The sequence below is a fragment of the Cavia porcellus genome, unplaced genomic scaffold (assembly GCF_034190915.1).
Source record: "Cavia porcellus strain 051 isolate PalLab524CR breed Dunkin Hartley unplaced genomic scaffold, mCavPor4.1 scaffold_24, whole genome shotgun sequence".
NCBI lineage: Eukaryota > Metazoa > Chordata > Mammalia > Rodentia > Caviidae > Cavia > Cavia porcellus.
In genome coordinates this window covers 46545130-46563604 of record NW_026947507.1, presented here as the reverse complement: position 1 = coordinate 46563604, position 18475 = coordinate 46545130, and the positions used below count along the sequence as shown (strand labels likewise).

Sequence of the window (18475 nt, the reverse complement as noted above, 5' to 3'; positions counted from 1 at the left end):
GAGGACAGAAATTAATCCTACTATGGTTTAGAGGCAGGGCCCCTGGGAAGGGATTGGCATTGAGTATGGTAACTGACTAGGAAGCCCATTGTTGAACCCTTGCAGCTTTGTAAATGGAACAGAGAGCAGGGGCACAAACACTCCCATCTCCTGCGGTGTGATGCCCTGCAGTGGACAAGACGCCACCATCTAAAGCCGCCCCTGCACCTCCAGAACCATGAGCAGGAGTAAACTTGCTTCTTTATAAGGGGCCCCAATCTATAGCATCACATTATTGGCAGCAGAATCTTGATTCACAGGCACAGCTTCCTGACAGCCACACCAAGGTCAACAGTATTTCCTCACTGTTCCCTTTAGCAAATCCTCCTGTTACTAAATAGCACTCTCCTGTCCCACCCCACACTATCAATCACCACATTCCTTCTCATCTCCCCCCTTTATCAGGCACAATTCTCTGCACTCAAGTTCCCCATGTCTGTTTTTAAAATGGTGAAATTGTCCCCAGGAGAACATCCATCTTTTGCCCTTTTATTTGTGATCTTTCTGCTCACTCTCGTCATTAGTCTGTTTTGTAAAGCAGCACACATGAAGTGAGAAATGCAAAGCCCACTGTCACGACACTATCACCATCAAATGAGAATTGTAAGCAGAAACCACCCCCAGCCTCTGGTTCTCACTAATCTGACTAAAGCAATTCACAGCATTTTCTGAATAAATTGCAGTCCACTGGAACTACCATTTGTCATATTAAAAGGTTATTTAATGAAATAATTAGAAGGCTATAATTACATTTTGCCCGATTTATTTCTTAAACATTAAAAGCATTAAAATATCAGATGACAGCATAAAAATAGGAAAAATATCTCTGCAGACCAATTTTGTTCCATACATTTAAAGCTTTAATATTAGCTGCTGTACTGAAAGGCATCAGTTCTGGAGTATCTGGAATTATTTGCACTGTATCTTAAAGTTCTACAAATAATGTAGCTGCACCATTGCTGATAAGTTACATCTCGAAACCAAGAGGCCAAAGGCTGAACGATACTGGCAGACAGGACTGCATGCAGCCTAAGTTGGCAAACACAGTCTTCCCAAAGCCAGCTCACTGGGCCTCCTACCTGAAGTCAGAGCCCACTCTTCTGCCATTCTCTGGAATCCCCGGGTCTGGGCACATGTCAGACGCTGAAGAGACGCCTCCTTGACTCACTGTAACAGAGAGGTACAGGGTTAGAATATTGCTTGATTGTTGGAAAAACATGCTGAGTAAATTCACAGGAGACATAGTCAGTTCCTTGTTCATTATGAATGAATGCCTGATTTCTTTAAGAACTAAGACACAAGTACTGATCTGATGGGAGAAGTAGCCAATGCTCAGAGAAGAAATAGCCCTCATCCATGCCCTGTGGGTAGGAATACACATGCCAAGTGCCCAGTGAGATCTGTGTGACAGAGATTGTGAATGGAACTGCTCCTGATGGTCTAAACGTGAAATGCACTTAGTATGGAACTAAGAGTAGGGAGTGTCTGTTTGTACATGTGCGCTCACTTACTTCTGAATCTCTCCCATGAGGAGCCAGTCTTTCTGCTGGAGTCTTCTCCAGCTCAGACAAACCTGCGGAAGGACCTGCTTCTGAGTAGATGGGGGGCTGCCACTCCTGTGTCTTTCCTCATCACCTCATTTGTATCACTCAGCCCAGGCAATCCCCTCTGTTCTTCAGGAAATGTGCTTCAGAGAAGGAGTGTAACTTGAGTCAGTTGAGGGTGGGGACACCCTGGGTGCTTCTGAGAACCTCATTCTGTGCCAACAGAGAATAGCCCTCCTTTCAACCTGCTCATGCCCACTGGGATGCCATCACTGGAATCCAAGGACAGAAGCCACTGTGTGGGTGCACTGGGAGAGGCACACTGAGAATCTGGATTCTCTCCGGTGTCAATGAGGCAGAAAATCGACCCGTGAAGTAGCTACTCGGAGCATGCAGTGCGGTAATCCATATAATTACAGTAGTTTAAAGACATTCAAAATAGGCAGTTACACTACTTGCAGGTGAAAAGGATATATAAATTCAAGACACTCAACAAACCCCATGTGAAAAGGATAAAGGAAGAGAGCTACAATAACACACATTCTAATCAAATTGTTGAAAGACAAAGAGGAAGAATCTTGACCGAGGAAAGAGAAGAACAAGTCACAAACTAGGAATGCTGAAGATTAGCAGCAGATTTCTCAGCAGAAATTGTGCACTTCCGAAGGCGGTGGGCTGACAGATCCAAATGCTGAAAGAGAAGAACTGCTAACTGAGAATTCTATACCTGCAAAACTTCCTTGCAACTGAGGAAGACTTCAAGGTATTTTCCATCAAAAGGAGAGCGAGTCACTGTCAGTAGACCTAGTCTACAGAAGGAATGCTGGAGACTCTTCACATCAAAGGAACATCAAACAGTAACCCAAAACTACATCAAAACTGAAAGATTTCCTGTAAAACTAAATACATGGAAAAGAATGAAAGTAGTGTTATACCAATTTTGCTTTAAGATCCACTTTCTCTTTAATGTATTTAAAAGATGAATACATAAAATTATATTTTATATTATTTATTTTATATTATTTATGCTTCTATTATTTATATTAATAGAAGCATAATACAGAGTTGAAATTTATAACGTCAATGCCAATAAAGTGATGAGGTAAAGAGTAACATTTTGGTATCTGATTAAAGTTGTTAGGGTTAATTTAAAATGTCATAATTTAGGATGTTATATGTAATTTCCAAGGCAACTGCAAAGAAAGTATCTATAGAATTTGCATAAAAATGAAAGAGACATAGCCGGGTGTGGTGGCTCATGCCTGTAATCCCAGCACTCTCAGGAGGCTGAGGTGGGAGGATCCTTGTGAATTTGAGACCAGCCTGGGCTACAAAGTGAGCTCAAGGCTAGTCTGAACTGCATAGCAAGACCCCGTCTCTAAAAAAGACAAAAAAAGAAAAAAGAGACCATGATGTGCTATTTTGAAACAATGACAACTAAATCACCAATGAAGAGACAAAGTGCCAGGCAGAGACACTGAGAGACAACAGGCCAGGGAGGTCCGCCTCCCTGACCACTAGAGAAATTACAGAGGGCTGAGCTCCCAGTTGCAGGCTGAGTCAAATTAACTTTGGTCTTTGGGGTGTGCCTGTATTCACACCAAGACCCTTGAAGTGAAATTCAGTTAAAGTCAAGCTGACAGGGTTCACCCAAGTACCTGAGGGTTGGTGACTTTATCAGAGACCTCGATGTCCTGGGCTCACAGAAGAGAAACCACCTGAGTACTCAGCCATGTGACCACCACCAGGTCAGGGATATGCTGCAGAAGAAACCAGCCTTGCCAACATTGTAGACCTACAACTTCCAAAGTGGTGACAAATAAATACCTATTTTCCAAGCCATGGGGTCTGTGACACTTTGCTATGGCAGCTAGGGACGTAAGGCACTCCTTAGCTGAAAGTCAGAGAGGCAAATTGGCTTAAATGCTAAACCTGTGCCCAGAAAGATCCAAGTCCATGGCATTCACTAGAGACTCACTATAGATCTGGAGACACACAGAGGTGGAAATGAGAGTGCATCAGATCTGCGGAGCCAGAAGGGAAGACACTGGTTTCTAGAATGAGACGAAGTGAAAAGAGAAACCATGTAGATGTTTGGGTGCAGGGCTTTGGCTGGGTATGATGAAGATACCTAGAGATGAGTGGTGATGGCAGATGCATAATAATGCAAATATGGCTGATGCCTCTGAATTGTAACTTTAGAATGTTAAAATTGCAGAATTCTGTATTGTATATACCTTATATTTCCTTCACTCTTCATGGATATAGATATCTCCATGTGAATATATGTCCACATAAACATACATCATTTAATATATTTCCATGTAAATATACACATATTTCCATATAAATATATATGTATATCCCCTTGGTGTTTTATAAATGGTCAGACAGGTAACTGACCAACCACCTGTGTATTTTATATCTTCCCCCATAGATATGTGGAGAGAAAGACAGAAACATAGATAGAGACATGGACAGGCACATATATGGAGACAGAGAAATGTAAGTGCAGACTTGGACAGACATGTAGAGACAGACATTACATGGAGATGAATACAAATCTAGTGTGTGACCATCAATGTATAAAGGTGAAAACACACATATAGAAGCACCACAAATCTGACAGCTCTTCTCTGACCCTGTGGCTCTGTGATCTGTGTCATGTGCTGGAATGAAGCTCCCGTGAACAGGCAGTTTTCTATCAGCAATGCTATAAAGATTGATCTCTGAGATACACTTAGACTTAGTAATTCTAACTATGGTGCAGAGTGTCATTTCCACCTGCTTCTCTCTGATAGCACCATCCAGGTGACTCAGTTCCCTCAAGGGAAACAGTTTCCACTGGTGTATGGCCGGAAGTTGTATACCTGAGTGTTCTTATATCACTATCCAGTAGAACTCAGACTGGTCTTCATCATAACAGCAAGGTGTTAAAAAGGTTCATTTGTACTTTTTGCCGTGTGTTTTGTCACACGGAATCATAGTGAGGAGAAAGAGAGAAACTGGAGGATTGCATCTATTTAAGTTTGGCTAAAACATTGTGGCTCCTGTTAAGGAGAAAGGCCAAATCACCTGCCTATGGAGGAACAGACGGGCAGCCGGAATTCTGTGAAAAGACGAATTGCATTAGACGGCACTTGCAGGACTAGAGATGGCAGAAGATGTCAGAAAAGGAAGAGACTTAAAACTCAAAGTCAGGGTGACTGTCCCAAGCAGAGATGAGTGGTTACTGCGACCAGATGGTGCGAGCACAGGTGACAAACAGGACATGGACAAGAAAACAGTAAAAAGCAAAACCCCCACTGCCTGTGGGGTCCACATTGTGGGTGAGTGAGCCCTTTGCAGAGTGAGGCTGCAGTGAAAGCCGTGCTTGCTGATCAGTCCCCGTCACACAGTGTCCCCAGGGCCAAAGAGGAACACTGTCAAGAGCGGGGAGATGCTGGGCTTAGTGACATTTAGCCAGGATTCTGCTGACCTTCCTATTTTCCAATCTCGTAAAACACATGAAACGCAAGGCTGGCTTCATTCAGAGCAAACTGCTGGCTGGGCCCCACCATGAAGGCAGCAGGTGAGGGGACAGTGGAAGTGGGAGCCCCTCGCCGTGCTGAGGGAAGCACAGCCTGCGCCTTCCAGGAGGTGGGGCTTCCCCAGTGAGGTGACCGCGGTGATTACAGGCAGGCTGCTCACACTGATTCTGCTGACAACCGTGAAGAAACTGAACACACACAGTTTGCTAGAGACTCAAGTTTCACTTACATATGTTTTTGCATCTAATGTATGCAACTCCTCCATTATGTGTTAATATTAAAGCCATCTTACTGGAAAACAAAGACAAAACAACCTGAGACCAGGCTATGACACAGTGGACAGCAAAACCCAGTCTCTTCCTACATGTCCCGCAGTGGCCTGGGGACATGTTAGTCTCATAGGCTGTGGAAACTAAGTAAGGTCTTGGTTAACAAGTTTGATTGTTTTAGAAGTGAAAAATATATTTTAAATGAAGATAACACACTTAATATAGTAAACATTAAAGAATTCAATTTATACTATTTCTACGTAAATACTGAAAGAGGCAAGTAAAGAAAAGTTATTCAGCAAAATGTAGAAGATTGCTGCTTACTCTTTGGTCTCTCATAGACCTTATGGACACAAAAATCAGAAAACACCTTGGAAATCTATAAAACATATTTAGCAAGCTTTGTATATACCTATGACCCGACACTTATGCAGCTAATAGATGCATACACTAAATTTTTAGAACTGCACAAATAAAGTTTTACGCATATCTGTGTGTATAATTTTTACACTATAATGAATTAACTAAAGCAAATTTTACATTAGGCCAAGAAAGAAATTACATCATAGAAGTTGGCAATTAAGGGAAGAATTTACAATCTTACATTTTTAATTTTCTTTTAAATGTTTGTTTTATTATATATTATTTCTGTGGTCATCCTTTTTTTGGTATATATCTGTGATATAGGATACATATACTCATCTAGGAATGAATTTGTACATACACATAGTACATTTTGATCCTTTTAGCTTCTCTTTTTCTCTCTCCTGTCTTCCTCCAATACAAGATCCCCTTCACCTCTCCACAAAGTCTACCTCGCAGTTTACATTTATCTATCTTTTATCTTGATCTTTCAGCTACTTATATTTTGACCCCTCATATAAAAGAAATTATGCTACATGTAGCTTTCTGTGTCTTTTAATTTCATGTCAAGTGTGTTAATTTTCCCGGAAGTGATTCACAGTGACCCGCTTTTGTGCCTGTGTAGTACTCCGTGTTCTCATACGCACCATATTTTCTTACTCATTCCTCTGTCAGTGGACACACAGGGAGTTCCCTAGATTTACCTATCAGGAGTTGTGCTGCTGGGGCTGGAAACAGATCAGCAGTGCAGCGCCTGCCTGGCAAGCATGGGGTCCTGAGTTTGACTCCTGGTACCCACATACAAAAATTGTAGGAGCTGTGCTGCTATAAACCTGGGTGTGAGTGACCACTGGCAGGGATGTCACGACCTCTTTAGGACGGACACCAAGAGGGGATAGAGCCAAGTCAAATGCAGTTCTAAGCTTTAGATTTTGAGGAATCTGCAGTTTTGCACAGTGGTTGCACAGGTTTACATTCCCACCAGCACTGAAGTAGGGGTCATTTTCCCTGTAGTTTCACCAGCACTTGATGTTTTCCTCCAGACAACTAATATTTGCTGAGTAAGATGGAGTCGTGAAGCTGTTTCAGTTAGAGCTTCTCTATGGGCCATATTTTCATGTGTTTATTGGCCTTTATATTTCATTTTCCTTCTTTGTCCATTTGTTTCAATTGTCCATTTTTACTTGGATCTTTCATGGGGTCCTAATTTTTTAGTCCTTTTTATTTTGCAGATATTAATCCCTTCTCAGATGAATAAAATTTACATGATAAAGGTGAAATCATAAGGGGCAATGCTGAAACTCAGAGGATTATATGAAATTATTTCAAAAACCTATGCTCCAATGAATTGGATAATCTAGAAGAAATGGAGGAATTCTTAAACATATATAACTTACCAAAATTGAGCCAAGAAAGTGTAAATGCTAAAAATAAAGAAAGAAAAGGCAGTGAACTGGAAACAATAATAAAAACCCTACCGATGAACCTGATGGTTTCACTCTACCAGTAACTCTACCAGCACTCAGGGAAGATCAAATGCCAGTGGCCCTGTAGCTCACCCGGAGAACTGGAAGGAAGGGAGGCACCACAGGCTCATTGCTGGAAGCTAGCGTGACCCTGGTACCACTGGGTGGGAATTTAATGGAAGAGGAAACTATAGGCTAATCTCCTTGGTGAACAGAGGTCTACAGATTCGCACAAGATAAAGGCAAACAGAATGTGCATACGAAGACCACACAGCGTGACCAGGTTGGCTTTCTCCCGGAATGCAGGGGTGCTACAACATGTGTGAGTCACCGCATGGAATACGCCACAGAAACAGAAGCAAGTTCAAAGACTGAGTGACCATCTCACAGATGCAGAAAAGGCCTTTATAAAATCCAACACCCACTCACTGATGAGAGCCCTGAATAAAATAGATACAGAAGTTTTTACCTCCAACTGACACAGGCCAGTGATGGCAAACACTAAATGGAGAAACACTGAAAAGTTTTATCTAAAATCAGCAAGAAGACATGGTATTCAATCCACCAGCTCTGTTCACTATAGTGCTTGAAACCTTAGCCAGAACAATCAAGCAAACATAAAGAAAGAAAGAAATAAAAGGAGAAGTCGAACCAAAAAATGGCACTTAAAATTAACAAACTCAGCAACACAGCAGGATACAAAAGCAGCACACAGCAATCAATAGATTCCTGGACACCAACAAAGAAGCCACTGGGAAATAAATCAGGAGAAGATTCTCACTCACAGTTGCTTGGAAAAAATTGAATATATAGAAATTCACCTAATCAAGGAAGTGAAAGACCTCTACCAAAAGAAAAAAAAAATGGTACTCTGAAAAAAACTGAGGATATCATAAAATGGAAAGACAGCACCTAGAGGGACAGAAAAGTATCATCAGAACAGCGACATTACTCAGACTCCGAAATGAGATATGGATTTAATTCAGTTCCAATCTGACTACCAACAGCCTTCTTCACAAGACTAGGAAAAAAAATCCTGATATTTATAGGGAATCAGAAAAGACCCAGAATTACAAAAGCAATCCTGGGCAACAAATCAAAAGCAAGAGATATGACAATACCAGATTTAAAGTTACATAATAAAGTTACAATGATAAAAACTGCACGATACTGGCCCCCAAAATACATACAGATAACTGAACAAAAAGGGTGCAGAACCCAGTGCAGGCACATTCATCTCTCTGGTCTTAGACAAAGGGCCAAAACCACTGGAGGAAAGAGCACCTCTGCAGTAAATAGGAAACCAGCTATTCATATGAAGAAGACTGAATGCACACCATCTCTCCCACTTCACACTAAACCAAATCAAAACCAGTGGAAGACCTGGACATTAAAAATGAAATTCCCAGTCTGTTGGAAGTTAAAATAAGTAAAACTCTTGAAGGCAGAGGCACAGGCTTAGGCATGGGGAAGGCTTCTGAATAGGACCCTACCAATACCCACAATCAACAAATGCAATTAAATCCAAGTAAAAGTCTTCACAGAGAAAAAAAAAAAAAAAAAAAAAAAAACCAAAAAACTAACAGCTGAGTGAAGACACAATCTAAAGAATAGGAAAAAAAATCCTGTTTATAATAAGCATACTTTTTTCATAAAATTTATTTAGCAATAAAAAGGATCTAAGGCTCAAAGTGGAAGCAGAAATACATTTTCATTTGCATTCACAAACAAAGGTGTACCCAGCAAGCCAGATGGTCCAGACCGCGAGGTTTTAGTTAAAGCATCTGGTAGGGATTTTCCTTCTTTTAAAGAGTCAGGCTCCAAGTGCATCCCCAGGTGGACAAACCCCACCTTCAATAACTGGAGCTACCAAGTATCTGAAATGCTAAACCCCCTGGAGAGGTCATTTGGAGTTAAACTTTGCTTCATATTTGAAATAAATAGCCTAAAGTCAGAGCCATTTTAATAAGCTCTTACTGCTTAACGTGATGGTTCCTGGGATTTATTGCTTGACTTTAGAATTGAGCCTTATTTCTTCAGGGACCTACGGATGGATTTCAGCTGGATCAACTTTTAGACAAATTCTCAGCCTCTGAAACCTCCAGAGAGGGGATGTAGGATGTTGGTTGCAGAAGGTAATGATCGGGATCGCTGCTTCCTGAACACATTCTGGCTGGCACTTCCGAGGAGCAGCATCTGTCCACCTGTGACCTTTTGGTGAGTGACAAGCCTTTCCCAGGGACGCGTTTGGGGATACGACAGAATTCCATGTGGCTGCTGCATTTGATTTGAAATAAATCAACACTGACATTTTCCTTCACATTTAATAGGCTCAGGATTTCCTCACCAAAATGAAAAGCACTATTTTTGATGCATCTCCCCTCTGAGGTTTTCAAGAGGTTTTACCTGAGCAAGAAAAAGCCTTGCCCACGCCAGCCCTCCTCACAGAAGAGCATTTGCCACTGTAATAATTTTGTTTTCATAAAGATACCACAAGATTAGTTTGACTTAGTCTTTCACATGGGACACTTCCACATAGATAGAAGAATTTTTTATATGGCTTCTGCTTCTATTGAATATTAGATGTCTCTCGCACTGGTTGATTTTTAGCTCTCAAGAGTAAGCAAATGTTTAAAAGCTGCATAACGGACAGGCATGGTGGTTTAAGCTTGTCACCCCAGCACTCTAGGAAGCTGAGACAGAACTGCAAGTTCAAGCCCAGCCTGGGCAGCTTAGGGGCCCAGTGAGATCCTGTCCTAAAAGACAAACTTTTAAAAATGGCTCAAGGCGAAGTTTCCAGTCCTGGTGGTAGTGGAGAGTTCTGTGTGAATAAGAACTGTTGACATTCTCACGCTACGTTTTTTATAAATTCGTTGTATCCCCAAATTTATGATATTTGGAGTTGTAAACAACAGCTTCCCATGGAACTCACTGCACTTCTGGACTTGGTTCAGGGCTTCATGTCAATGGACCCCAGCCAAGCTAACCACCGCTACCTGGCTGTGGCTGTGTGAGGCCGGATTTCCTGGCACCAGCCTCGTGTCCACGCTGGACATTTCCGTCTGACACCTCCTCCTACTCATCTTATTGGGCTGCTTAGGAAATGCCACCTGCTGAGTGCCCACTGCTTTAATTTTGCATCTGAATTTTACTCCTTGACCTCTAGTTCTGATTCCAAGGGCTCAAGGGCTCTCTATAGCTTATAGCAATGTATTTTCTAAAAATATATTTTAAGTTCTAATGTGTTTCTCTCAACTACATTCGTGAGGATCTAAAAAGAATTAGTGACTGTTTCTTGCAGAACATGTAGGGACTGCTTGGTGGACTTTTAGAAGTTTCTTTCCAGCACAGCCAGCTCCTTGGGCTGATTTGCTATTTGAGGGAAAATGACGTAGGTTATTTTACGAGGGCCCTGATAGTAACAGTCATCTTCCAGACAGACAAATCACCATGGCAATGAGTGCTCAGAAAGGAGCATTTTCTTTATATATCTTCAAATTAAACCAACATGTTTATACACTATTCCCACGGAGTGAAAAATAAGCATATTCTGGTATGAAATCAGAGTTAATGAGCTGAACAAAATTAATGCCCCAGAAGATTTTACAAGGGCCCTAGGAAGCATGCATCATGAAGCCTTCGATGAGAGCTGGCTGCCACAAGAGCTGTGGGCCACACCAGCACAGGGGCATGGGATCATTATGGCTCCAGATGCTGTGGACACTGCAAGACCCTGGCTGAAGGCTTGGAAGAGTTCCCAGGGTGCTGAGAGATGCCTCCCAGGACTTGAGTCACTGTGATAACAGGAGGATGGCCTGATAACAGAGCTACAGAGCCTTGTTGCTGTGCCTGGGACCAGAAGGCTGGAGACTTTGTAGAAAGTACTGCACTCAAGGTAAAATAAAATTAAGGCATATATTTCAATATTTCACATTAAATGTAATTAAATTGGAAACCTCTATTTGTCAATTCTCAGATTTTAAAAATTGCAAACTACTGATTATATGCATGAGTACCATGGACAATTCCTTTCTGATTACAGTTTACCAATGATTTCAGAATTGTTTACTTAAGCATTCTGATACTGGATTCAAATGACATTGGCATGTATTACAGTGATAAATATATGTTATGTAAAACTTTTGCATTTATTTTTTATGTATTAAGTACAATGGGATCAAAGCAAGTAATTAAAATGATTAAAATTTATATACATAAAAATAAATATGTAAGTTAACATATAATAACTACATGTATAAAATTTTATTAATAATGCTTTCAAAATAAATGTTTGTCATATATTTTATATTACAGCTTATTAATTTTTAGTTAATACAATATATAATAAAATGCTTAGCACAATATAAAACATAGAATGCTTAGTACTTTATACATTAAAGAGTATATTAAGTCATTTGAGAATTTTTATGATGCACATGGTTTAGTATTATATAGATAAAACCAATCGATTTGGTCACTCTAGATATTTCATCATTTCAGGATGTTTCTCAATAGAGTTGAACGCCACATTACTATTCAGATGTGAAATCAAGAATGAGAAAAGGCCTGGCATAGTGGTGCATACTGAATAGCACCAATATTTATGAGGCTGAGGCAGGAGAATGCTGAGCTAATGGCCAGCCCAGGCCACACAGGGAGATCAAGGCTAGCTTGGACTGCATATGGAGAGCTTGTCTCAGAAACTCAAACCAACAAACTAACAAAGAAAATGAACCGAATCGGGAACTGAGATAAAGCATTTTTTTTAGCTATTAATGGTCATTTTGAAAATACATAGATCTTAGACACTTTGCAGAAATAATAATCACTGCATGAATGATACAGTATGTGCAAGGATTTCATTTTCACAAAGCGTAAAGGAGTAAGTTACTTCCACTTAAAGAATCACTGATATAGCACTGCTAGTCCTAAAATGGCAGGTCCTAATTTCACTGAAAAACTATGTAGGTTACTTAAAGTCATATTATTATACTTGCTCATCTCCTCAATTCAATTTCTCAGACTGCTTTCAATCTTCTCCTAATCATAGCAAATTATTATCTACAATTTAGGAAAAATAATAATCAGATATTATATTCTACCTGCTCCTATAAAGTATGCATAATTTGTGTGAGGAATTATGAAACTCTAATTAAAAACAGAGGAATCCTACTATAATGTGTGGTGCATACTACATAATTCAATCCCCACTGTGTGAGACACATTTTTCCTATTTAAGAAATGAAGAAAGAACGTTGACAGCCTCGCAGGCAGGTCCTGTTTATTCAGCTGACATGTGTATCAGGGGCTGTGATTTCAAAGTCCACTCTGAACATCAAGTGACCGGCTTTCAAGGAAATGTGGTCAGGTAAACCTAACATGTTTGAAAAATGAGCATTTCTTCAGGGTGCATGTATATTTCAAACTACATATATCATTCCTCAGATATAAATTCCCATGTAAAAGCTTCTAAACATTAGTGTGATAAGGAGATTAAATCCAAGGAATACACCATAAATCTTATAAAATACAGACCAACAGTTGAAGTGCCTTTGGGTATGGGTCACACTCTTCGATTTCTTGGCTGTCCATCACCCTTGTCCTGTCTGCTAGGACATTTAATGTGCTGCACAGCTTAGGTCTGAGGTGTCCCCAGAAGTCCCCATCAGAGGTGGACTTATATCAGAGGCTGCAGGTCTCTGCGCTCCGTTCTGGAAGGCGTGCTGGTCCCTGCTCCGTACTCCTCTCCCTCTCCTGTCTGCCAGGAGTAGTCCAGGTGCTCTCCACCTGGCCCTTCGGCTACACCATTCCCACCTGGAGCAGCTGACCATGGACTCAGAAACCACATGGACCTCAGAAACCACAGCCAAAGTAAAGCCCACCTTTAAATCGCTGGTGTTAGGTGTTTTATTCCAGTGAAAAGCAGCTAACACAGGCTCGCTATGGCTTTTTTTTTTTTTAATATCAGTATTAACATTATGCTCTGCAGTAAAACAGATTTCTTGTAAGACAGGAAGCACCAGGTGAATGCGCAGCAGAGCTCTCCTGCCCATACCTTCCTGGTGCTCCCCTGCCTGAGGACATCAATGCCCAGGGCACCATCTGCAAGCCACTGGGACCTGCCCTAGTGTCCCTCCTCCTGACAGTGGCCACCCCTTAACACACAGTGCAGGTCAAGGACACTGAGTTAGCCATGCTGTCGAGGCTTATTTCCAGGAGAATTCTAGTTCTGATAAACACAAAGTTGGTGAACAAGCCAGAGTGTAAAGGATAATGCCATGTGGTCACTTCTGCCCTGTCCAGGGGTGCGGACAGAGGCAGAAGCCCAGGGCGGAGCACACAACTGCTGCCTGGCTTGCAGAGGAGGTGCCCGCCCCCCCCAGAAAGCAGCGCCTGTGCCTGCCCCGCCTGGGCTGCACTCCCCACAGCCATGCCCATGGCAGCCGGGCCCCAGAGCCCACCGTGGCTTCCTAGCTTTGGGACCTGGTGTCCACGGGAAGGCTCTCCCCTCTATTGACATTAAGTGGCTCTGGGACCCAAAGGCATGTATGACTGCAACGAGTTGCCACCAACACAGCAAGCAGAGTCCAGCAAGGAAGGGATGGAGGGCGACAGAAGAGGAATTGGGAGCGTGAGTGTGCAGCTCGCCTTCCTGGAGTTCAAATCTGGGGTCCTGTGGGGCACACAGGCCAGACCCGAGCAGATGTGCAGGCGCGTGGGGAGGCCCCTGGGAGCCCTGCAGACTGGGCATGAGCTTCCAGCTTAGTTTTTCATTGCTTCTCTCTCTACCCCACCGTGAGTGCTGCGGGCTGTGAAGGCCGAGCGTGGGGCGGCCTTGTGCACACCAGGTGATGATTCCCACCAAGGACAAAATGTCCTGCCAGAAATGGAAAGGGATGCATTTAGCATATTTACTGGTCACTGTGAGGGAAAATGAGATGAAAATGAAGCACAAGGTTTGTGCTAGAAAAGTCACAGATACTTAGTGGAGTAAAGTTAAATAACTCAGGCGAATGCTTTCAGTTACAAGGACAGAGGCCCAAAACTTCGTGGCTTCCCACGCTGGCAGTGGGCTTAGCCCGGCAACCCTGGCCTGGAGAGGTGTTTGCTGACCACTGCACCTAAAGTGGGGCAGGGAACTCACACAGCTCCCGATGCTACCCATGACAGAAAGACTCGCTGGAAATGCCCATTCCTACCTTTTCCTCTACCCACATCTAGGGCTAAATTTGCACAGGGATTTCTTTCACCTCTGTTTCTGCAACTCCTATCCTTAAGGAAATGTCACACAGGGAGGTTACAACACACAGGAGCAGTTTATGAAAGATTCAGCAGGCCAGGAATTCCACATCATAGTCACAGAAAGAATACTAGTGTAACTGTATCATCCTGAATGTGGCAAGCCCTTGTCATTTAAAAACAAAGGTTCCTGGCATAGCAAAAGAAAGGATCCGAGACCAGACTTTGGAATTTTCCTTCGAGCACTCAGAATGAACTGTCTCACCACTCCCACACAACTCTCTGCACAGAAAGTCACGCATCTTAACCCAAAGGCAGGAGATTTGACATTTTGTTTTCGCAGTATTTGTCTTTGTTTCCTGTAGTGTTATTGTAGTATATTTAAACACTGGCAAGGGATGTTAACGTATTTTCTGAACAAGCTGAGCATTTTTATTCAGAAACTAAATTCATATTATTTTTGTATGTTGGAGCAATCAAAATCACTTTGATTGAAACGCTTGAAAATAGAAATCACAAGTTAATCATGGCCAATTCCTCCTAGTTTCTCAGCATTCCCTCTGCTGTGGCTGGATGGGAGCTCAGGGCAGAAGCTGTGCAAGCTGGGAGGTGTCCACTTGCTGGAGAAGAGGCCCAGCAGTAACAGCCCACAGGCGCAGTCTTGTCAAGCTGGGCTGGGTGCTGCTGGAACGGCTTGGATCGCAGTAGGGCTCCCCACCTTGCCTGGGCTGACCTGGGCATTGAGCCAGAAGGGGAGAACTTGCACAGGAGCCGCCAGATGCCAGAGTGAGCACAGCAGACAGGAGTATACAGAGCAGAGAGAATCCTAATTACTACCCCATAGAAGCTGGAGAGGAAGCGGGGACCAGACAGGACTCTGGATCCCACAGGCGCCCATGGAGGAGGTCATTGCCTGTCCCTGGGCCATGGGGGAGGAAGGCGGGCTAGGCACATGGAGAGCAGGGCTGACTTCCTCTGCCCCTGGATCTGGATGGACAGGCACCAACTCCTGTGTCAGATGTAAGCGTGGAGGATGGAGAGTGCTGGCATAGTCCTGGGGTACAGATGCTCAAGTGGTCCAGCTCTCATGTCTGACCAAGCGAGGTGCTGCTGAGGGTGGGACTGTAGAGGAGCAGGTCCTGCAGGAATGTGAGGCAGCCAGTTCCGCCAGAGTCCACCAGATGCAGCACCTCACTTGCTGAGACATGAGAGCTGGACCACTTGAGCATTGGTACCCCAGGACTATGCCAGCATTCCATCCTCCACACTTACATCTGACAGCCACCGTGCTGCTGGATATCAGTCTGGAGCAGGGGAGGGCGGTCCCAGAAACATGGGCTCTGGTCATGGAGATGACGATGAATGCAAAGAAGTCCTGGGTGGATTTCATGGCGCCCATGCTTGGTTCCACCTTGCAACTGAGCAAGGGCTACTGTTCTTCTGCTTCCAGTGCTCCTGATCAGTTCCTATCCAGCCATCTCTTCCCCTGTACCGGGCATCATATGTAGTGTCATTCCTGCCTGGGCAGCCCACACCTGCTGGCCTCTGTTAACAGGATCTTCTATCACTTCCTGTCCTCCTGCTGCTGTGTAAGCTCAGGACTGCAGGGACTCTGTGTCCCACGCATTTTCTATCAACCCAGAGCTTGGGAAGCAGCTGGAAACCTGTAGATCTGAGCCAATGACTGATGTGGGGACCAAGGAAACTGGCCCCTGGCTGGTGCTGGAGCAGCAGAATTTGGAGGCTGGGTGTATGGAGTCAGGGACTGGCCAAGGTAACTTCTGGGCAGAAAGAGCTGTAGCAGCTTGAGAAGACATCTGACACCAAGGGTGCAGGAGTTGGAGAAGGTATTGGCCTGGCTCTGCTGGAGAAACAGGTGGAGCAGAGGTTTAGAGTTCTGGGAAAATTCAGGGAAGCTCGTCTGCTATGAGTTGGTCTTTATTTATTTATTTATACCTGGGATTGAACTTGCAACCTTGTTCTTGCCAAGCAGGTGCTCATGCTGCTGAGCTAAATCCCTGACCGAGCTGGTCATTTTAATTTTAAACTGGGAACCAGGTGCAGCCCCATGACTAACTTATTTAATATTTGTAACAGCTGCTGCTGCTGTTTCTTCCTCTTCTCCTTCTCCTTCTCCTTCTCCTTCTCCTTCTCCTTCTCCTTCTCCTTCTCCTTCTCCTTCTCCTTCTCCTTCTCCTTCTCCTTCTCCTTCTCCTCCTCCTCCTCCTCCTCCTCCTCCTCCTCCTCCTCCTCCTCCTCCTCCTCCTCCTCCTCCTTCTTCTTTTTACATATTTCATGTCTTTCGTCCTTTGTGGTACTAGAGATTGAACCCAGGGCCTTCACAAATCCCCAGCTCTTTTATACTTTTTGAGGCAGGTGCTCGCTAAGAATGCTAAATTGCTCAGGCTGAGCTTGAACTTCTGCCCCTGCTGCCCCAGCTTCCCAGGGTGCTGGTGTTTAGGTGTGTGCTGCTTATACCCCCAGACACACATCTCATTTTTCATCACTTAAGAAATTAAGGACATATCCTAGAATATCATACATAACAAACGTCATTCTTCCGATAAATATCAAACAAAACACAGGCTGAAATTGCGTACGGAGTGCAAGACAGCTGCACTCACCATCGCAGTGAGAGGATCCTGGAAGCCCTGGTTCCGATGCACAGCCTGGCCCAGGAGGCAGCTCAGCGGCATGGTGGTACAGGACCTCTTCAGGGCTCTATTTCATCTTAGACTGACGAGTTTGAAAAGTGGGTGAGACTCGGAAGTCAGTGAATGCTACATCCCCCAGAGGACATGAACAGAATCTGACCAAAGAGAACACCGTCCTCTTCCCATTCCAGGACGAGATGGCGCACAGCAGTGTCACAGTGTGATGAGGGTGGTCCTGGCAGCTCATTTGACAAAAACCATGCTTTCTTTTTAGTGACTAAATAAGTACCATCCTAATTTTGTAGAGACAGTATTTCCTAATCTAAGAAAATAAACATGAAAGGCACATGTTTTCCAAACTTAAAACGTGAAACTACTGCATATAAAGATAAAGCACGTGATTACCTCTCAGTTAAAACTGGACATGCCACACAGAACACTGGAAATCCTTCTCGGGTGCACCCTGGGTGGGTGACTTTGTAACAACCAGAATCTCTTCCGCAAGAAGCCAGCCGCTGCATGCTCAGCGTGGAGCCACTCTGGGAGGATCACAGAGACAGGAAAGGTGTCTGGTGCTGCACCCACAACCACTCACGCTACTCAGAGGGAACCATTGCTCTGCACAAGGGCCCAGCGTGAAATGCAAAGGTATGGATGTGTGTCCCTCATATGCGCGAATCTTCAGAGCGGCTGCAGGTGGAAGGCAGCCCTCGATTCTCCTTTGGAAGGCAGCTACTAAGCTCCTGGAATGCCTCACCTGGCTGGAGTCTCTGTGCTTCGCTGGGGCTGGGGGCCAGGCCAGTCAATGCCCCCAGTAATTAGTGATGGGCGCCCTGGGCTATTGTTAGGTGTGGGCTGTGTGCTATCTGAGTACTCTCTGGAGGGGCTGGAGACCTGGGTCAGTGATGTGGGTGGTTAATCACTGCTGACCCCATCTGTGCCCTGGGCACCAGGCCAGGGGAACTTCTCTGGTTGATAATGTGCCATGCACATTTTCAGACATCACTGCTGTCATGTGAAGGGTGTGGACAGCTGGAAGGACACCTGATGTCCTGGTCTCTACCCTGTGTGTCTTCTCTCAGTGCACTCTGTGCTGCTGAGTGTCGTCAGCCAAACCTGTGAGCACAGTGGCTGTCAGATTCTGTAAGATCTTCCAGCGAATTGCTCAGCCTAAGTGTGGCTCTTCAAAGCCTTTGACCTCCACTGACTACAGTCATAACCAGGTGTGATAGCAACCACTGCTTACTCAAAGCTGATTCAGAGATGAGCTGTTTGTGTACCCAATAGTGGATATATTTCTTCTGCCTCTCTTGAGTCTGAGGAGAGAACCCACAAGAACCCGTCCATGCCAGTGGAAGTGACGTGGTTTCC

The 18475-nt window shown here is 43.9% G+C and overlaps 1 protein-coding gene across 2 annotated transcripts in view; it reads right to left on the bottom strand.

The window, feature by feature from the left end:
- Positions 1-18475, bottom strand: part of Csmd1 (CUB and Sushi multiple domains 1) — a 1477900-nt gene that overhangs the window by 394182 nt on the left and 1065243 nt on the right. For both annotated transcript variants that reach the window (XM_063234987.1, XM_063234988.1), the window contains exon 8: positions 1119-1206. In XM_063234987.1, coding sequence (XP_063091057.1) covers positions 1119-1206 — 88 coding nt within the window. The remainder of the gene's footprint in view (positions 1-1118; positions 1207-18475) is intronic.